Here is a 22,256-nt window from a genome sequence, read left to right on the forward strand (position 1 = left end):
CATGGAAAACATTATGGAGGGTTCTCAAAGAAGTAAAAGTAGAGTTACCATATGACCCAGCAATTACACTCCTGGGTATATATCTGGAAAAAAAAAAAACCAAAAACACTAATTCAGAAAGACATATGCACCTCAGTGTTCATAGCAGCATTATTTACAATAGCCAAGATATGGAAGCAACCTAAGTGTCCATCAACAGATGAATGCATAAAGAAAATGTGATATATTTACACAATGGAGTACTAGTCAGCCATAAAAAATAACAAAGTTTTGCCTTTTGCAATAACATAGATGGACTTGGAGGATGTTATGCTTAGAGAAATAAGTCAGAGGAAGACAAATGCTCTGTTAGCACTTATATGTGAAATCTAAAAAATGAAACAAATGAATGTATATAACAAAACAGAAACAGACTCACAGATATACAGAACAAACTAGTGTCTACAAGTGGGGAGAGGGAAAAGGGGACCAAGATAGGGGTAGGAGATTAAGAGACACAAACTACTATATATAAAATAAATAAGCTACAAGGATATATTGTATAGCACAACGAATATAGCCAATATTTTGTAATAACTTTAAATGGAGTATAATCTATAAAAATATTGAATCACTACATTGTGCACTTGAAACTAATATAATATTGTAAATAGACTATACTTTAATTTTTAAAAATAAACAAACATAGGGCGACCAGCAGGCATGACTGAGAAGCAGGAATCCCATTTGGAAAGAAAGTTGGGAGGGAAGTTGGGGAGAATTTTCCATCTCTTAAGGTAAAGTCACAATTTCAGACCATGAAGAAACATCTCTCTCTCTCTCTCTCTTTTTTTTTTTTCTGCTCTCTCATTCTATTTATAGGAATCAACCCTACTTCCTCTACCCTGAGCCAAGATACATTTTCAAGAGACTATAGCCAACCGGTAAGCTTACATCTTATAAATGTGTGTATGATGCACACCATCAGTATGTGGAAGGAAGCAATAATTACAAATAAAATACTCTCTAAGTATGAAATACAAAACAAGGGTTCAAAGCATCTTCCCCCACATATACACATAAAAAAAGTGATCTCTGGGGGAAAAAAAGTTTCCTGATACTTAATATTTTTACATCCTCTCATATACCTTCCATATTTTGTGCTTTATCAATTGCTTCCATTTTGAGCAACAAAGTATTATTTGAGAATAGATCGGAGCCACAAAATGTCCTGAGTCAACACTAGTTTTGTACAGGATTAATTATTTAAAAAGAGGCAACCCCAGGCACCCCTACAATTTAAACATCCTTATGGTGGATATAATTTCACTGTTGCAAGTTGCTGTGTGTTATTATAAGCAAATCTTTAAAATGTGACTTACAGAATAAACATATGTTACACCAAGATATTAGGGAAATCAGGACATACACCCATAAGATGAATTTTTAAAAATCCAAGCCTTTGCTTCATTAAAAGTTATTTGTAGTTTGGCCTAAATTGTCCAAGCTCAACATCATATGGGACTTAAAAATGCTGCCTTTTAGGCTGTTTAGGTGACCGCGTGCTTTTGGAAAATAGTGTGTCTCTAGTCACAGCCAAGAGTAAAGATCATTATGCTTATGAAGATTGTTTTTATTAAAACTGAGAGTGGAAAAACATTTCTAAATTATTATATTTTGCATACAAATATTATAGAGAAATATGAACATATTAAAATATTTTTATAAAAATACAAATAAATTTTAACATATTGATTATTATGAAAGGCATTCGATCTTTTTACCTCCATCCTCCAGCATTGAGATATTTGAATTGCCCCTCCTCCAATTTTAATTTGTTTTAATTTTCTCAGTGAGAAAACAGAGACTAGTCTGATAGTTGGGATTTTATTATATATATCTTATTATATACATTTATTATAGATATTTTTAAACAGAGGTACTAGGGATTGAACCCAGGACCTCGTGCATGCGAAGCGTGCACTGTACCCCTGAGTTATACCCTCCCCTCCGGGGATTATATTATATCTAGACATTAGCTTTCCAGAAATTACTTTTGGGGATAATGAGGTAGTTACTGAACTAATTTGCCTTTTGCAAATGAACATCTACTTGTCCTAAAACAATTTATTGAAATCTATTTACATCGTGTGCTTGTGTTTATACTCCCAAACCCTTTGCTTATCACGTTAAATTCCCTTAAGTTATTTTTAATTTTGCAGTCTTGCATTCACACGTACACCAGAGTATTTCTCCACCAGGACCAACTGTTTTCATAAAGCTTATATGAATTTAAGAACAATCTCTGGATGCTTTTAGCTTAATGAAAACTGATGAAATGTTCGTACTCTTTCCTTTTCGGACACCACTAAGGACCAGCGTATCAGCCAGACGACTTCCTCCGGTTCAATGAAGATAAAAGATGTATCTGAACATAGAAATGCTACAATTTCTTTACAGGTTTGAAATCGTTCCCAGTTTTGGTTAATGTTGTCTCACGCTAGATAATTCTCCATCTTTTCCATCCTCCAGTACCCTGAGGGAACTGACGATCAGGTAGGTGGGACCAGTCCTTTTTCCCTTCTGTCTTCCCATCGCGGGAGAAGTGCAATCCCCACGTGTAGATTTCTGCCTCAGTTCTATTGGCCATAGAGCGCTCCCTTCCTAGTTCTTCTCTGAAAATAAACGTCTTTCCATACTGGATGACGATTGAGCGTGGCCCCCTGGGGTTTAGCAGAAAGCCGAAAGAGAAAGTACAAACGCAGGGAAATGAAGAAGAAACACAAAGGCGAAACAAGATAGAGGCAAAATCTAGGACAGGTGGATTTAAAATGCTCAATTACTTCACACTGGAAGGGGATGACTGTACAAGGTCCGAGTCCCTTCCTGCCGTGTGTAAACGTTCACACCTTGCTCCTAAGCCGTCGCCTACATCTCATCCCCTTCTTCCGCTGTTAGGAAACGGAAGTCGCCCCAGAGAAAGGTTGCAGTTATCTAAGCTTTCAAAAACGGTCTATTCGCCCCCCTCCAAGTGTTTTAATTAAAATTTTTTAAAGTTAAAAAATTAAAAATTAAAATTAAAAATTTTTAAATGTATATTAAAAGATTTGGAAAATTGGATCTGTAGTCTATTTCCTTCTACCATTTCTTCCAAAAGAATAGGCATTTTTCACACTCACTATTTTTTTCAATGTGAGCTTCTGAAATAAAACTTGTCAGTTGAACTGAGCCAAAACATACTATTTTTTTTCACATTGTACACATGATTTTTTAAAATTGAAGTATTGTTGATTTACAATGTAGTGCTAGGTTCTGGAGTACAGCAGAGAGATTCAGTTATACATTTATATACATAATTTTTTAATTGAAGTATAGTTGGTTTACAATGTGTTAATTTCTGGTGTTCAGCACAGTGATTCAGTTATACACATATATATTCTTTTTAATCTTCTTTTTCATTGTAAGTTATTATGCTATTGAATATAGTTCCCTGTGCTGTACAGTAGAACCCTGTTGTTTATCTACTTTATCTCTAATAGTTTGTACCTGCTAATCCGAAACCCCTAATTTATCCCTGCCTTCCGCTTTCCCCTTGGATAACCAGAAGTTTATTTTCTGTGTCTGTACACTTGATTTTTTATGGCAGGAAATAGCTAATTCTATTGGCCACATCAACAACATCATGACCCAGTCATCTTTGAAAAACAGAAAAGAAACTGCCCTTTTAGCGACGCAGTATCTTCACAGAGTCCAGCTGGCGGCGTACGAATCTGCCCTCAACCAGTCCACAGAGGGGATACAGAGGGTAGCGTTGCCATTCGTGGGTAAGCTATGGTTATCCATCCTCAGGCTGGCATTTAAATTTAATTTGGGTTCAGGAAATGCTGGTGGAGATAAAATTCAAAAGCCACGACTGGCATGAAACAGCCTTCTCTGTTCTTACACTGGCGAGATCCCTGTGTGTACTTGGTGCAAAATATCCTGTTTCTCTCTAGAATCCTAAGTTTGTGTTGGAGGAGGCTTAGAAGTTCATCCTGCTGAAACATCATTCAAGTCTAACTTATTTTCAAAATGACTCTTTTGTGGCTGTATGTACTGTCCCTTTTAGTCTAAGAGTCACCGTACGGTTGTCATGGACACATCTTTATCAAGGATACATTGAGGGATAAAGCATTCTGGGCTTTTAGAGCTGACAGGTGTTTCCATGGGGGGAGGGACTAAACAGTGCCTGATAAAGTGCCTGATGCCTGAAAGTGTTTAGTAATTTTCCAATGAATGAATGAATGGCTAAATACATGGACACACAAAAAAATATGGTGCTGTCATCAATTAGAAGACAACATCCTGCTTTTTTAGGTTAAAAATATCCCAGGGAATGTCAGAGAACAAAATAACAACAGATTTTATCTCCCCCAGGATGAGTGAATGTTGTGCCTTGTACAGTATTTAACTACAGTATTTTCTATATACGAAGTAGAAGGCTATAGAATAATTCAGAATACTTTTCCCCTCGCTCCACCCTATGCTCTTTTCTTCCTTCTCGAAGGCATGTAGTAGCAATTTTGCGTCCCTTGAGTCTGTGCGTTTGTATTTTTTATTACACATTTGTGTTCCCGGAGTAACTGGTGCTACTTATGGGTGCTTGTAAATTTCCATAAATAACCTCATAGCGTATGTTTCTCCAAGCTGCTTCCATTAGTCTACATTCTTTTTTGCATTTTTATAGTGGTAGGAACACTTAGCATGAGGTTTACCCTCTTAACAGAATTTTAAGTACAGTATTAACGATAGGTGCAACATCGTACAGCACCGCTCCAGAACTCACTCATCCTGCATCACTGAAACTACACACACACTGAGCCCCATCTCCCCAGGCACCTGCCCACCCGACCCCTGGAAACCACCATTCTGCTCTCCGTTTCTTGGTGACTATTTTAGATTCCTTGTATAAGTGGAATCATGCGATATTTGTTCTTTGGTGGCTGGTTTACTTCACTTGGTGTAACGCCATCCAGGTTCATCCATGTTGTCACACATGGCAAAATGTCCTTCCTTTCTAAGGGTAAATAATATTCCACCGCGTGTATATGCCACATTATCCATTCATCTGTCAAGGGGTGTTTAGGCTGTGTCCATATCATGGCTGCTGTGAATAATGCTGCAGTGAACGTGGGCTTGCACAGATCTCTTTAATATCTTGATTTCCATCCTTTTGGATTGAGTAGTGGGATTGCCGAATCATATGGTAATTCTATTTTTAACTTTTTGAGGAACCGTCATACTCTTCCACAGGGGCTACACCATTTTGCATTCCAGCCTACAGTGCACAAGCATTCCAGCTTCTCCCCAACAGTCTCATGTTTAGAAAAGATGACAGGGGGTCATGCCAGCCCCACCATATTGAATTTGTTCCTTCCAATGAGAGACTGGGTCCCCAAGTAAGCCAGCACTCTCAGGTGTCCACTCTAATTCCATCACCCAAGCTCCAGTTTTTAGTTGAACCTCCAACTCTCGTCATTTTTTAATGAGATCGACAATGAGATTATATTTTTAAATAACTGATTACAAAGATATCCAATAGTCACATTGACTCTCTTTCTGTTTTGTTTGGGTTTTTTTTTAGTTATCAAAACACTGACCATCAAGAATGGCTGCAGAACAGAAAATGAGATGTTTAAATTAAAGACTGAAAAGGAGTCGATGGACATTGCCTGCACCTCCATCACTGGAGGAGGAATGGAGGGTAACAGAAATTTCTCACATTCTCTAGAAGTCTCTAGAATTGGAGGGAAGGGAAATTTACTGTTTTTATTGAGTTATGATTAACATACAATATTCTGTTAATTTCAAGTGTACAACATAGTGATTCGATATTTTTATACATTATGAATGGTCACCACAATAAGACAAGTTATGATCCGTTACCATACAAAGTTGTTACAATTTACTGACTATATTCCCCTTGTGTACATTTTATCCCCAGGACTTACACATTTTGCAGCTGGAAGTTTGCACCTCTTAATCCTCTTCACCTGTTTTGTGTGTCTCCCTTCCCCTTTCCCCTCTGGCAGCCACCTGTTTATTCTCTGGGTCTAAAACTGTGTTTCTGTTTTGTTTTGTTTGTTCATTTCTTTGTTTTTTGGATTCTGCCTATAAGCGAAATTTTACACTATTTTTCTTCCTCTGTCTGACTCATTTCACTTGGCCTAATACCCTCCAGCTCCACCCATGCTGCTGCGAATGGCAAGGCTTCATTCTCTTTTTATGGCTGAGTAATATTTCTATATAAGTACATATAAATTTATATTTAGATTTTATAAATGGAGTTTATCAATTTCTTGCAGTGGCTTAAAAGTAACTCAGTGCTTAGTACATTCAGACAGCAAGTCGTCTCATTTATTTTGGCATACTATTTACAAAAAGAATTTTTTAAGAGAATATTTATAGCAAAAAGTTACACTAATGAAAGGAAGTATTGGAGGCACTTTATTAAGATATTTTTTCCTTTACAGCTGGGGTGGATGTTTGATTAATCTAGTTGGAGATCTGATTAGTATTTTGTTAAGAATACGTAGGAGATATATACATACACACACACACACACACACATATACACACACACACACACACGTATATATGTATATCACATCTTTTGGGGGCGATTTTAAAAATTTTATTGAAGTGGAGTTGATTCAGTTTCAGGTGTACAGCAAAGTGCTTCAGTTGTACGTACACATACATGCAGATTTTATTTTCAGATTCTTTTCCATTACATGTTATTACAAGAAATTGAATATAGTTCCCTGTGCTGCATGGTAGGTCCTTGGTGTTTATCTATTTTATGTATAGTAACGTGTGTCTGTTATTCCCCAACCCCTAATTTATCCCTCCCCACCCCTTTCCCTTTGGTAACCATAGTTTGTTTTTTATGTCTGTGAGTCTGTTTCAGTCTGCAAATAGAATTTGTATCCTTTTTTTTTTAGATTCCACATATGAGAGATCACATCTTCTTTATCCATTCATCTGTGGGTGGACCCTTGGGTTGCGTCTATATTTGGCTATTGTAAATAGTGCTGCTATGAGCAGAGGGGACTTAGCAACTTGGAAATGGCAAGACTTCAGAATCTCCCCCAATCTGTTTTATACGGATTTATGGTCTAATAAAGTAGGATTCAGAATCCTACATTCTGTACACCAGAAGTTGACACACTGTAATTGACTATTCTTCAATTTAAAAAAAAAAAAAGAATCCTACATTTTGTGTTTGACTCCTAAGAGACTTGCCAGATAAACCCTTAACTTTGGCTAGACCGTCCCCCACTTCCTCCATAGGCTGATGGGTTCCTTGTTTCATTTCAGGTGCCGTGGCCTTTATTTCTTACAAGTCTATCGAGTCCTTCTTAGACAGCTCGTTTGTATCTAAGGAAAACCTAATTCTCGATGAAAAGGTGGATCGCTTTCAGCTGAATTCCAAGGTGGTCAGCGGCACGACGGGGTGCCGGAAGACCTGCTCCCTGGCCACCCCCGTGAACTTCACTTTTCTGCACACACAGGTGGGCAGTTACCAAGCTGCTTGTGCACCAAGACGTTTCTTATGATCACACCTGTAAGCCCAAGGGTGGGAAAGTGTTGTTTTTCACAGTCGGTGCTTTCTGCCTGAGCTGGTCTGCCAGGGACTGCGCGTGGAGGCTGGAAATACAGCCGGTGCTTGGTTAATGGCTACTCCACAAACATTTGCATGATGAAAGCCATTCTTTCAACAGACTGAGAAGCTGTATATCCTGTAGCCGTATTTTTTAGGGAGGAGGTAACTAGGTTTACTTATTTATTTTTGGAGGAGGTACTGGGGATTGAACCCAGGACCTTGTGTATGCTAAGCATGTGCTCTACCGCTTGAACTATAAACGTCCAGGAAAGTGAAGGAAAAAGACACATTTGCATCCTGGCAGTAGAGTACCTATCAAAAGTCAGAAAATATTATCATCATTCATGATGGTAAAGACCTCGAGTGGAAGTTTCTGGTTTGATTTGGGTTTGATTACTTTTTAAAATTTTAAAATTTATTGCTGTATCATTGATTCACAATATTGTGTTCGTTTCAGCTGTGCAGCATAGTGATTCTGTGTTTTTGCAGATTATATTTCACTATTGGTTATTACAAGATATTGGGTATGGTTCCCTGTACTATACAGTAAATCTTTGTTTCTTATCTATTTTATATATATTAGTTTGTATCTGTTAATCCTATACCCCGCATTTGTCCCTCCCCTTCCCTCTGCCCTTTGGTAATCATAAATTTGTTTTCTAAGTCTGTGAGTTTGCTTCTGTTTTGTATATACATTCATTTCTTTTTTGGATTCCACATGTAAGTGATAGCATAGAATATTTGCCTTCCTCTGTCTGACTTATTCCCCTAAGTATAGTGTTCTCAGTAGAGTCCTCTCTAGGTCCATTTGTGTTGTTTCAAATGGCAGTATTTCATTCTATTTTATAGCTGAGTAATATTCCTTTGTAGATATATATATATATACGTTGTATATATATGCACACACACACATTTCTTCTTCTTAAGCCATGTTTTTGTTTTTTGAGAGGGTAATTAGGTTTATTTATTGTTATTATTTTTATTTAATGGAGGTGCTGAGGATCGAACCCATGACATCCTGCATGCTAAGCATGTGCTCTACACTGAGCTGTACTCTCCCCCGCCAATTGTCTGTTGATGGGCACTTGGGTTACTTCCACATCTTGACTGTTGCAAATTGTGGGAAGTTTCTGATTTTAAATGATGGTGTCTCATGAATGAGCAATTCTCTTTCCAGTTGACAGGGGAAAGCAAAAAGCCTCTCTGTGTCTACTGGAATGACATCTCATTGGGCTGGTCTAATGAAGGATGCCACGCCATCTTTTACAACGGAACTCAAACCATTTGCAGCTGCAGCCACCTGTCCACCTTTGCAATTCTCATGGCTTCGGTGGTGCTGACGGTATGTGTATAAACGCACTTAACGCTGAGATTGGCTCCCCTGCAGAATGGTGTTGGGCTGGGTGGGACAGGTGACTGTATCTTAAAAAAGAATGATATTTGTGTAGCCCCTTCTCTTTTCTTCTTCCTTTTTTGGTCTTACTTTAAAAATTGTCTCTTTTTTCTTATTAGAAAATATAGCCCTTTCAGGAGTGTGTATGGTATCTCTGTGGTTTGAGTTTGTGTTTCTTTGATGACTAACGGTGTGGAGCATCTTTTCGTGTGCTTTCATGGGGAAGAGCTTGTGAGCGAGAGCAGCACCCCTTGTGTCTGGGAACCCAGTCACTCAAAACTGATGGAATTCGGTGATTCCACCAGCCTTTTGGAATTTGGTGAAATGCTGGTAGATTCCTTCACACTCGCTCCTGGAACAATGACCGCTTCCCTCTGTGAAGTGAAATAGTTCATCTGTCTCCTCTCTCCTTGGAGGATCTTGAATAATATCGCTTGTTTGCTGTGTAGATGCAACCTTCTGATGGGCTTGAGAAAAGTTAATGATTTTGTCGGTTTTCTCATTGTTACGATGGGAGCCATGTTCTGTTGTGACTTTCTACATCTTAACCATCATAGAACCCTCTCTTTCTATTTTCAACGTTCACCTGAAATTTGTTTTTGTTAATTTTTTAAAATGTATTTATCCTTTAATGGAGGTACTGGAGATTGAATCCGGGACCTCTTGCATGCTAAGCGCACACTCCACCACTGAGCTGTGTCCCACACCCCCACCTCAAATTTATTTTTATGTGTAGAGTGAATTAGAGTTAAATTTTCTTTTATTCCCAATTTTATTCAGTTGTTGCAGTGCTACTAAGGCTTCGTTTCCAACTGGTTGAAATTTCCAATTTTTGAAGAAGCACAAGCTCCTTAAGGAGGTTATCCAAAACGCTTAAAAATTGGAATGAAATGGAAAGCTAGCCCCGCCCCTTATGCAAATCTGTACTCCTATGTTAATGTCCTTGCCCTTCAGACGGCCACCTTCTCACTTGTCCTTCACTCAGCAATAAAACTTACTCTGAAAACTCCCGTCTTCACCTCTCCCTTGTACTCACTGCCTTGAATTATCTTTTTATCTTTTCAAGCCATCAGCACACTGGGGAATTCGTATTCGGCAGGGGTTTTCCTTACGTGGATGATAAATAATGAATCTGCTTGAAGGTTGCACATGTCATCAGATGTGTACCGATTCCAACTGGAAAGATATTCGTGGGCAAAATGAGGAGGACAAAGACAGCAAGGATAAAGGAGAGGCAGATGTCCAGGGAGGAAGCGAATGCTGGTGATGTTTTCTGCTCATTGACATTCTGTCTTGGGCATGTGCAAGATGAACCAAATGAGAAAAAAACAGACTGCATTCTGAGCTTGCTATAGCAAGGAAGTCTGTCACCATCGCTTGTGTTTTGGCAGAGACTCAAAGGCAAGTCGAAGCCTAGGGGAAATTTATAGTGGAAAGAAGGGACAGCTTCAGGCGTGCCCTGATTGGAGGTTGATGGACCGGTGAAGCTGAAGGCAGGCTATCTGGAAGTGCGGCATCCTATGTGATTGGTTAAGGAAGTACTTTTTGTTTTCTCTGGTCGGTCCAAGTTGAAAGTGGGAACAAAATTGAGCAGAATTGTCAGTTATTAATCAAGTCTTGGCCATTTGGAGCCAATTGTTCTGGAAGTTATTGCTGGACGTCCTGAATTGTCACTAGAGAGAGCCCCCTGGATTCCTGCCTGTCTAGCACACAGCAGGCTGGCTTGCTGGCTTGTTCATTGCAGCTAAGGGGTTTGGTTTCCTGGGCACGTGGCTGCAGGCTGTGGGTCAGAGTTCTCTTTTTATCTATGGTCTGGCCGTTGTCTGTGTGTTCGGTCTCTCAGGAGGACATTCCTACTAGGCGATGCAATTGCTAACCTGGGTTGTTAGTGACCACAGCATCCCAAACAAAACTGAGTTGGAATCTCTTTTCTTCTGCTGGATCCAGGAGGATCCTGTGCTAACTGTGATCACCTACGTGGGGCTCAGCCTCTCTCTGCTGTGCCTCCTCCTGGCAGCCCTCACCTTCCTCCTGTGCCGGCCCATCCAGAACACCAGCACCTCCCTGCACCTGCATCTCTCCATCTGTCTCTTCCTGGCCCACCTCCTCTTCCTCACAGGCATCGACCGGACGGAGCCCAAGGTAGGAGAAGTAGCCAAAACTCTTTCTTCTTTAAAAAACAGCTTTATGTGTTGCAGAAAAGTCTGTTACAGCTCAGTGTTACAGCTCGGTGTTACAGCTCAGTTGTAACAGCAACCTGGATCCGGGCCAGAGACCAAGCAGCACGTGGAGAGTTAGAGAACTCAGGTTTATTACGCCAGCGGGCCCAGAAGAGTTAACACTCCAAGCTCTGGACCCCGTCTGCAGGTTTACACAAGCTTTTATAGGCTACCAGTCTAGACTTTGTGACATTTTGTAAAATCATATGCAAATAAAGTATAATAAAAGTGACTAATTAGGAACAAGCTTTGTAGAAATGAACCAATGAGGAGTGAGAGAAATGGACCAATCAGGAGTTAGCTCAGGGAACCAAGATTTTTAGGGGCAAGTTCCACTTTCCTAGAAGTAAGCTGTTTCAGAGGCAAAAAGTGAGATAAAGCCGCTGGGCCAGGGAACCAGATGGTGACAGCAGGAGAGTAGTGGCCCTTCCTGGGGGTCCTGCTGGTCTTTTTTATGGGGCTTCCCACCTCATATTGAGATATAATTCACACCTATCTAATTTGCCCTTTAAAAACATACATATCAGCGGCTTTCAATATATTCACAGAGCCGTGTGCCCATCACCACAACCCATTTTTTTTCTTTTTGCTAAATCTGTTGCCACACAGAATGTTTAATTGCATTGTAGTTACCCTTACACACTTTCTCTCTCTCACTTCTCTTTCACTTTTTTTTTAGTTGAAGTATAGTCAGTTTACAGTGTTGGGTCAATTTCTGGTGTACAGCATAATGTTTCAATCACACATGTGCAGACATATATTCCCTTTTATATTCTTTTTCTTTCTAGGTTACTACAAGATATTGAATATAGTTCCCTGTACTGTACAGTAGAAGCTTGTTTATCTATTTTATATATAGTAGTTAGTATCTGCAAATCTCAAACTCCCAATTTATCCCTTCCCACCCCTTTTCCCCTGGTAACAAGTTTGTTTCCTATGTCTGTGAGTCTGTTTCTATGTTGCAGTTCATTTGTGTCTTTTTTTTTAAGATTCCACATATAAGTGATGTCATGTCATATGATAGCGTTTTTCTTTCTCCCCTCCCCCCCTCACTGAACTTGAAACATGATTCATTTTCATGTTTCTTCAGTGGCCTCAATGACACCCTGCCTGAGGCATGGAAACAGATCAAGGGGCTCCCTCCAATCCATCTGAGGGCCAGACTCTAAATAAAAGAAGCACATGCTTAGCAACACCTCCCACTCAGTGTGTCCAGAGGCAGCCTTAGTGACTAGCGGATGCTGGGATGGCCGTGCCCATCAAACGCTCCAGGGGCTCTCCTCTCCCCGCCCCTCCCCTCCAGGTGCTGTGCTCCGTCATTGCAGGTGGGCTGCACTACCTCTACTTGGCCTCCTTCACCTGGATGTTTCTCGAAGGTCTCCATCTCTTCCTCACCGTCAGGAACCTCAAGGTGGTCAACTACACCAGCGCAGGCAGATTCAAGAAGAGGTTCATGTACCCTGTTGGCTACGGGATCCCAGCAGTGATTGTGGCTGTGTCTGCAGGGGTCAATCCCCGTGGATACGGCACACCTTTGCAGTGAGTACGACGCTGAACTCATGCTGATGGGACCATGTGGACACAGCCGTCCCCGTGTGACAGTGAGGCAGAAAGGGAAAGTTGAGCTCATCCTGCCTCAGGTTGATAATAAACATGCTCACCATTTACTCTTCCTGCCCCCGTGTGAAGTGTTTCATAGACACCATTTCTCATCTCTCTCCAGGGAGGAGGGTAAAAGCTCAGTGGTAGAGCACATGCGTGAAGTCCTGGGTTCAGTCCCCCACCACCTCCAGGAAAGAAAGAAAGAAAGAAAGAAAGAAAGAAAGAAAGAAAGAAAGAAAGAAAGAAAGAAAGAAAGAAAGAAAGAAAGAAAGAAAGAAAGAAAGAAAGAAAGAAAGAAAGAAAGAAAGGAAGGAAGGAAGGAAGGAAGGAAGGAAGGAAGGAAGGAAGAAAGAAAGAAAGAAAGAAAGAAAGAAAGAAAGAAAGAAAGAAAGAAAGAAAGAAAGAAAGAAAGAAAGAAAGGAAAGAAAGAAAGAAAGAAAGAAAGAAAGGGAAGAAAGAAAGAAAGGAGGGAGGGTGGGAGGAAGGGGGGAGGGAGGGAAGGAATATTATCTTTCATGAAACAGCTACAGGGGAAAATACTCCTATTTATTTTGTAGGCTAAGTGAGGTTTAGAAACAGGGTGAATGGCTGGTCTAAAGGAACACAGACAATAAACTTGGAAGAGCATGAATTCTGGGCTTGATTGCCTGGTTTCATGTTCAAGGTCCCTCACTCACTAGCCTGATGACTCTGGGGGAAGTTAGTTAAATTCTTTTCTGGGTTTTCTTATCTGTGAAATAAAGATAATGATAGTATCCACTTCATCATACTTAGACACAGTGCAAATGCTCTATAAATATTATCTATTACATATCATTTATTTTATCACATTACCTTTTTAAGTGCTACTAATATCGTTTGTTTGGTTTTTATCAGTTGCTGGATCAACCTACAAAAAGGATTTATCCTGAGTTTCATAGGACCCATATCGGTAGTCATCCTGGTAGGTTTGTAGTATGTGTGTGTGTGTGTGTGTGTGTACGTGCTATGGGCACTAAATGTGTATACAGTATGTGTGCGTAGTTTGTAGTGTTCAACTTAATTTGAAGATCAAAACAGGTACTATCTTAACAGTCATTTGTTTCCTTTTAATTGCTGACATTTGAGCATATTGACTGGTTGATTTAAAAAGATCTTTGAGCCTATTTAAATGCTGATGTATAGAGAGGAAATCAGCCCTGTCTCTCTAGTACCTAGCATATCTCATGTACTTAATAAATCTTTCTTGAATAAGTGAATGAGTTGATGTGAGAAAAGACCATTGTTTGTATAATCAGTTTAACGTGATCTGGAGGAGATACCACTCATGTCCTTAAATTTTCTTCCATCTTTGTGCTTGTTCTACTGTTAGGATAAAGTCTGATGATTAGTCAGTATAGGCTAAAACATGCTGCAGCAACAAATAAGTCCTGACTTCTCAGTGGCTTAACACCACAAGTGTTTGTGTGTCTGTTCTTGCAAAGTCCACTGTGGATCAGGAGGCTCTTCCCCTTTAATTTTGTGGCTCTCTTATTCTGACACGTGGCCTCCTGGGTTGTTGCTGGAGGGGAAGAGAGCTGGAAGACTGTGTAGACCTCAGGCATACATCACTGCCACCAACATCCCACTCACTGGAATTCAGCCACGTGCTCCAGGCTATCTGAAATGAGCCTGGAGATGTCTGCCTGTGACCCATGTGCCCAAGGAAAGGAATTGATGGAGACATCACATTGCATTGTCCCTGGACCACCTGATCATCCATTCATAGTTCTTTTGTGGACTTCCAGGAGTGCTTAGCAGTATCATATAATATCCACAAGCCACTGAAATGAGTTTCAACATCTTCTAACTAAAAACCTCACACCTTTCCCATACCCACTCTCTATACCGACTGTAGGTATTTGTCCACAGCTGTTTGTGTTTTATGTGTTTTTTTTTCCTTTCAGATAAACTTAATCTTCTATTTGATAACCCTATGGATTTTGAGAGATCGACTTTCTTCCCTCAATAGAGATGTGTCCAAGATACAAAGCACAAGGTAAGACAGTTTTTGATAGTTAGAGGGGCTTAGCATGAGTTGCATTTCTCTAGGATTTTTTTCTGACACTACGCAACATGGATTTTCCAGATATCCATGAAACTGAGTGTGTGTCTGGGGATGGAGATGAGTGTAGGTGGGAATAGGAGAAGGGAGGGAAGTGTTACTGAACACCTACTGTATGCATCAGACACTGTATTAGAAGCCTATGAAGCAAACATATGTATGCACATGAATGCCTGAAACATGATGCTGTACACCAGAAACTGACACAATGTAACTGAGTACCAGAAAAATAAATACACTGAGATAAAGCACAGATGTTCACAGACACAGCCAAAAAATATAAGCCTATGAAGTAAATACATTTATCCCACTAAACAGATGGAGGTTGAATACATTTAAGGGTGACAACAACCTATGTTAGAGGATGATTTCCACTCTACATAAGGATTCTTCCTTTTTCCTCTATATTCCTTGAAATCCAGGTCTAGCAAACTACAGTTCATGGACCAGATCTGGCCCTCTGTCTGTTTTTGCACAGCCTTTAAACTAAGAATGACTTCTGTGCTTTCAAATGGTTGGTAAAAATCAAAAGCAGAATATTTAGTGACATGGGAAAGTTATATGCCAATCAAGTTTCAGTGTCCATAAGAAAGCTGAATTGGAAAACCGCCACATGTATTTATGGAGAGTTAATCTATGGATGTTTTCCCACTACAATGATAGAATTGAGTAGTTGAGACAGGGACCCTGTGGCTCACACAGCTGAAAATAATTTCCTATCTGACCCTTTGCACAAAAATGTACTAAACCCTGCTTTAAATAACAAGGCAACAATTATTGGACCTTATTTAAGGATACAATTAAATGCAACCACATAAACAGTCATTTATAGAGAGTTGGCTGATATGTCAGGAACCAGTATCAAAACAGGATCAACCCCAAAATCATGTGTATTTGACAAATAATAAATGCTGGAGAGAGTGTGGACAAAAGGGAACCCTCCTACACTGCTGGTGGGAATGTAAATTGCTGCAGCCACTATGGAAAACAGTATGGAGATTCCTTAAAAAAACTAATGATAGACTTGCCACATGGTCCAGCAATCCCATTCCTGGGCATATATCTGAAGCAAACTCTAATTTGAAAAGATACATGCACCCCAATGTTCACAGCAGCACTGTTTACAATGGCCAGGACGTGGAAACAACCTAAACGTCCATCAACAGATGATTGGATAAATAAGTTATGGCATATTTATACCATGGAATACTACTCAGCCATAAAAAAGAATAAAAGAATGCCATTTGCAGCAATATGGATGGGCCTGGAGATTGTCATACTAAGTGAAGTAAGCAAGTAGAGAAAGAAAAATACTGTATGGTATCACTTACATGGGGAATCTGAAAAAATGACACAAACAAACTTATTTACAAAACAGAGACAGACTCACAGACATAGAAAACAAACTTATGGTTACCAGTGGGGAAGTGGGTGGGAAGGGTTAAATTGGGAGCTTGGGATTTGCAGATACAAATTACTATATATAAAATAGATAACCAACAAGTTTCTACTGTACAGCACAGGGAACTATATTCAGTATCTTAGAATAGCCCATGATGAAAAAGAATATGAAAAGGAATATATATGTATGTATTTATGACTGAATCACTATGCTGTACCCCAGAAACTAACACAACATTGTAAATTGACTATACTTCAATTTTTTTAAATGTATATTTGAACCCTTAACATTAATGAGAAAATTCACAGAGACAGAACGTAGAATTGTTGTTGCCAGGGGCTGGAGGGAGAGAGAAATGGAAAGTTATTGTCTACTGGGAGCAAAGTTTTGGTTTTGCAGGTTGAAAAAAGCTCTGTCGATGGGAAGTGGTGGTGGTGGGATAACAGTGTGGATGTTCTTAGTGCTTCTGAACTGCATTTTAATATAGTTGTGATAAACTTTATGTGTCTTGCCACAAATTTTTAAGTCCTGATTAGACACCATTCCAGTTGCAAACATTCACATTAGAGGAATAGACCCAAGGAAGAAACACATGATCATTTATTACAAGAGTTTTCTCATTTAAAGGGACAGCCAAATAAATATTGTACACACCACCAGAGTTTCTCCAAGTCCATCCCAGCTTGAGAAGAGCTCACCAGTAATTGTAGGGAAAGGCAGATGGGTACCTGAAGGCAGGACAACAGACTACTCAGGGGAGAAGGTGAAGAGGTTGGTGACTCTCCTTCTTGGTGTTACCAGGATGCTGACGTTTAAAGCCATTGCTCAGCTCTTCCTCTTGGGATGCTCCTGGTGTCTGGGCTTCTTTCTCGTTGAGCTTATAGAGGAACCATTCAGGTCGGTCATTGCCTATGCTTTCACCATCATCAACGTCCTGCAGGGGGTCTACATCTTCGTGGTCCACTGCCTCCTCAATCAGCAGGTAACGTGAACCGCCACGTCTTCTCCCCAGCTCCCCGCTACAGTCCCTTCCCGTTGCTCACATGACTCATCCTCCTCTGCCACATTCGAGCCCTCCTTTCTGTCGCCTACATAACTGATGGCCTGTTCCCATTTTTCCCATTCCTCCTATTCTCCACTGAGTCTAGGGAGTTCATGCCTCTGTTTTCCAAGTTTCCAGTTTCCCGATACATGAAAATGCATTGGGGATTGGGTGGTAGCTTTCCCGTTCATCCTCCCTGGGTCAGAAATATGGAGTCTGAAAGTAACAACACAAAGGTTTGGGGGACAATGGTTTCCATTTCTTAATATCCAAATTATATTTTAATGATTATTACAAACCTGGCTTTGAGAGGATGCAGTGGCTGCTTCCTGAAGAGGGAAGAAATCAGAAACAAGACAGAGCATAAGCAGACATTGAATTACCATCTGTGATTTGCACCATGGGGAAAAATGTAGGCAACATTAGACAACCAAGTGAGGCTTCTTTAGACTTGAGAGCGAGGGGCTTAAGGTGGGTGGGAGTCAGCCAGGCAAAGAAGGGAAGGAAAGCTGGTGTGGAAACTTGTAAGAGTTCCAGAACCCAAAGAAGGGCAGTGCTGTGAGCATAGGACAGACTGGTGGGGTGACGGTCCAGATGTCAGCGTTGGCTGGACCACATAAGACTTTTTAAGCAGTGATTTTGCATTGCATTTGGACCAGATAAATAGGTAGCTATAGCTAAGTTTCGCTCCATAGGGGATGTATAATTTTGCATTTTGACTAGTAATGAGTAAGAATCCTTGTTTTCAGGGGTTGGGTGTGTAAGTAAGTGGTAGAGCATGTGCTTGGTGTGCATGAGGTCTGGGGTTCAATCCCCAGTGCCTCTGTTAAGGTGGGGGAAAAAAATCCTTGTTTTCCTCCAGAAGCACCAATGGAGGGTTTCATCCAAGCTTTGAACAACCAAAGAGAAATAGAGAAATGCAAACTAAAAGTACACTGACAGATGAGATAATATAAAATATTATATAGAAACATATAAAATATTGTATCATGTATCAGTGATTCCTCTTACTATGAATGATCTTGTTTATCTTTTCACATATTTAAAGGTCATTTCTTTCCTCTTCATCATTTTTCTATTGGTGTTGGCCCTTTGTCCTCTTGATTTCTAGGAGCTCTTTACATGTTAAAGACACAAGCTCTTTGTCTATGATAAGTTATTGATACTTTTTTCAGTTTGTTGTTGTCCTTGAGATGTTAAGTCTTGAGAATTTATTTTATACCATGTTCTTTACAAGATAAGTCACTTCCCATGTGACCTCATCCTTTGTTCCCCACACACACTTCCTTCCAAGAGAGACCATGGTTTCCTCTGCCTCTACTGTTGATTTATTTTGCGTGTGTCTTTTTTCATTATCATGTCACTAAGAGGAGGGGGTTCATACAATTTGGTCTCAGCAACTTTCTGCACTTGATCAAACTTCAGTTATGTTCTTGGCTTGTCTCTAATGAGTACAAACACATAAACATATAAACCTGCCACTATCTACGCTTCTCTCTCCTGGTTTTCCAAATGTCTGGGTAGACAGGACATATTCTCCTAGACTCGCTAGCTTAACAAGATTATATTGCTACTGAATTTTAAGTTACAGATCATATCTCTATAAACCTAACAAATGTATTTTTTATATATGTATCAGGGAACATAATTGCATTCATTTCCTAGTGCTGCTGTAATAAGTCACTGCATACTAACTGGCTTAAATAATACAAATGTATTATCTTAAAACTCTGGAGGGCAGAAGTCTCACTGGACTGCAGTCTATGTGTCGCAGGTCTGTGTTTCTTCTAGAGGCTCTCAGGGAAAATCTGTTCCCTTGCCTCCTCTGGTATCTAGCAGCTGCCTGCATCCCCTGGCTCATGGCCTCTTCCTTCAAAGCTGGCTATCGTATCTCTCTGTCCTCTGCTTCTCTCTTCTCGTCTACTTCTCTGATGCTCCTGCCCATTCTTTCCCTAATCAGGACCCCTGAGAATATATTGTCTCACCCAGATCATTCACGACAATCTCCCCATCTCAAGAGCCTTCACTTAATCCCATCTGCCAAGACCCATTGCCGTGGAAGGCAACATATTCCTAGGTTAAGTGAATTAAGATGTGGATTGACTCTTAGATGTGGGGGTCATTATTCTCTGTACCACAAATCCATAGGATGTTTCCTTTTTCCCAAACACCATATCTCCCTATGGATTAATACGACCCACCACGAAGAAGACCTAGAATAGGCATTAGGTATGGTTTTATGTGACATATTAATTTTGTTATTTCAGCAGCCATTTAGAAAGAGCTATTAAGTTACCAGGGTTGCTCTGAGAGATTGGCTGGTGGCTATTGGCTCCAGAAAATCTGCCAGAAATTAATATGCTTGCATTGATTTGTGTTGAAATCTATAACCCCATTCAGATGAGTTTCTAGCGATTTGCTGGATTCAGAGACAGAAAAGGACTCTGAGCCTAACCTCTGTCGTATATTTTATCAGCGTCAAGGTTTAAGCCTAAGACCTAAAATTTGCATTTATTTGCATTTCTCATTTAGTTTTTTCTTTTTAAAGACTTCATTTGCATTTTTTTTTTTTTTACTCTCCATCTTGTATGAAGAAAACAGAGTAGGTCTTCCTTAAATGAGACTCATTTTTCTGAAGCTAATATTTTTACCAAAAAAATTTTTTTAAACAATACTCTGATAATATTCTGAGCATGTCTTTCTCCTAACAATTGAAAGGACTGGAAACATTAACGTCGTTTTACAAAGGAAACGTAAGACTGGTCAGGTAAGCAACTTGGTCAAACTCGGTGAAAATCATTCCATAGAGACATCCTACCATTTGTGCTCCCAAAAATCCAAGCACAGACTCCATACATCCTACTCATCTTGGCGCTGGCGCCTTATCTCCAGTGACGGGGGTCGCTCTGTCCTCCTGGTACAGGAGATGGGAGGAAAATATCTCTCCTTCACAAAGGGAAACTTATGCCCCCGTTTTAGGCAAATGAGGGGAGGGCAGAGAAATCTTCTTGCATTTATTGATTCTCAGTTGTCTTGAGCTCAAAATTATCCATGTGCCAAAGTGGCTTATTTGTGAACCCCCTTCGGGATCTCTGCTGAGCACAATACTCAAAATCCATTAGCGCACATGCGTTGAATGAAGGAATACGCCTGCGCAATGAGAGACTAAAATCAACAAAGAATCCCAATTCACACATATTCAATATCTGTTCAGCTAAACGATGGATGTCTGCTGTGTACCGGGCTCTGTGCATAGAAAGAATTCTTCCTCTGAAAAGTTAAGGAGTTAAACCCATAATGTCATTAGGTAGAGGCATAAATTAAGGTTGAATATCCATCATGGCTATCCATTTGACCAAGTTCAATAAGACCCAGAAAGAAAGAGATTAAAAAATCAGATCTCAGGGAGGAGGGTATAGCTCGGTGGTAGAGTGCGTGCCTAGCATGCACGGGGTCCTGGGTTCAGTCCCCAGTACCTCCACCAAAAGAAGTAGGTAAATAAATAAATGAACCTAATCACCTCCCCCCCACCAAAAAGAAAAATTGGATCTCAACTTCCAGGTCAGTGTTTCTACTAAGCAAGATTTGAAAATGTATTGATTTTCATTTAATTACTAAATTATTTATCTTGTCATTTGAGGTTGCTCTGTTAAGAGGAGGTCGCAATTCTCAGTGGTTACAGAAAAGTGCTCAGGTTCTTAGTCATACATCAGTGCTGTGTGATCGTTAGCGTAAATAATGCACAAATAATATCTCTTACCCACTCTTGGATAAAACTCTTGAATATAGCCTATATGAACCATTGGCAAAGATTAATGGAGGAAAAAAAGCCCTATTTTTTGGTAGCATCCTTTTGTAGTCTTCGTGCCTATAGCAGGAAAGCATTTAAAGGCAAGATTTTCAGTTACAATCTTTTTCAGGTGAGAGAGGAGTATGCCAAGTGGTTTAGGATGATGAGTAAAGTGCCCGAATCCGATAGCTACGTCCTGTCCAGCTCCACCGCCCACACCCACGTGGTAAGGCGATCCCTCTCCCCGTCCGTGCGGTTTCTTTTTTGTGTTTATTTTTCTAAATTTCTTTTGTTTATTTGTGTGTGGTGGGGGTAATTAGGCTTTTATTTATTTGTTTGTTTGTTTGTTTGTTTTAATGGCGGCACTGGGGATTGAACCCAGGACCTCGTGCATGCTAAGCAGGCGCTCTGCCCCTGAGCTGTATGTACCCTCCCCCCACCATGCTGTTTCCTAGTTGGAGATGCTCTCTCCTGCCTGCAGCTGGGTCTGCCACCCCGATAGTGATGGAGTCACACAGTGATTCTTGGTAGAGGAACCTGTTAGCATTTCTGTCTCAGCTGAGTATCTCCCACCTGACTGTGAGCGCCCCTACGTGGGGGGATGGTACTACACTGTCTGCACACCGAATTATTTTGCTTTTCTAGAATATGGTTCTATGTGAGTCCAAATCTTGGAGTTATAGAAACATGAATGAAAGTCTTCCTTGGTTACATGAGATTGGTTCATGAGTTCTACAAGGTTGCCAAACAGGTGTTTTATTATGGTTTCCTATGAGCCAAAACCATGCACACATTTTGTAATCCTCCAAAGGGTCCGTGGGATTCTGGACTTTCCCAAAGTATTTGTCAAACTTTTTTTTTTCCTGTTGAAAACGTCTTTACACTTTGTGGAACACTGATGTTTGAAAGAGCATAATTTAAGGATTGGTATACGCAAAATAGTACATGAAGAAAGAGATAAGATGTTACAAGCCGCTTCTTTTATTTGATAATGATGATGGGAAAAATGAAGGAAGGGTTATATTGATGGGTTTAGATGAGATTTCAGAGCAGGAGACCTAGGTTTCAGTGCTACTTCTGCAGTGAATTTGGTATGACTTT

The 22,256-nt window shown here is 40.1% G+C and overlaps 1 protein-coding gene across 3 annotated transcripts in view; it reads left to right on the plus strand.

Moving 5' to 3' along the window:
• LOC105087661 (adhesion G protein-coupled receptor E3) overlaps positions 1-22,256 on the plus strand; it is a 35,999-nt gene that overhangs the window by 12,803 nt on the left and 940 nt on the right. For all 3 annotated transcript variants that reach the window (XM_064479811.1, XM_064479813.1, XM_010978367.3), the window contains 12 exons: positions 862-923; positions 2,353-2,439; positions 3,626-3,803; positions 5,603-5,722; positions 7,339-7,532; positions 8,802-8,966; positions 10,965-11,159; positions 12,540-12,775; positions 13,715-13,781; positions 14,764-14,855; positions 17,125-17,305; positions 21,286-21,381. In XM_064479811.1, the coding sequence (XP_064335881.1) occupies positions 862-923; positions 2,353-2,439; positions 3,626-3,803; positions 5,603-5,722; positions 7,339-7,532; positions 8,802-8,966; positions 10,965-11,159; positions 12,540-12,775; positions 13,715-13,781; positions 14,764-14,855; positions 17,125-17,305; positions 21,286-21,381 (1,673 nt within the window). The remainder of the gene's footprint in view (positions 1-861; positions 924-2,352; positions 2,440-3,625; positions 3,804-5,602; positions 5,723-7,338; positions 7,533-8,801; positions 8,967-10,964; positions 11,160-12,539; positions 12,776-13,714; positions 13,782-14,763; positions 14,856-17,124; positions 17,306-21,285; positions 21,382-22,256) is intronic.

Source organism: Camelus dromedarius, chromosome 27 (assembly GCF_036321535.1).
Source record: "Camelus dromedarius isolate mCamDro1 chromosome 27, mCamDro1.pat, whole genome shotgun sequence".
NCBI lineage: Eukaryota > Metazoa > Chordata > Mammalia > Artiodactyla > Camelidae > Camelus > Camelus dromedarius.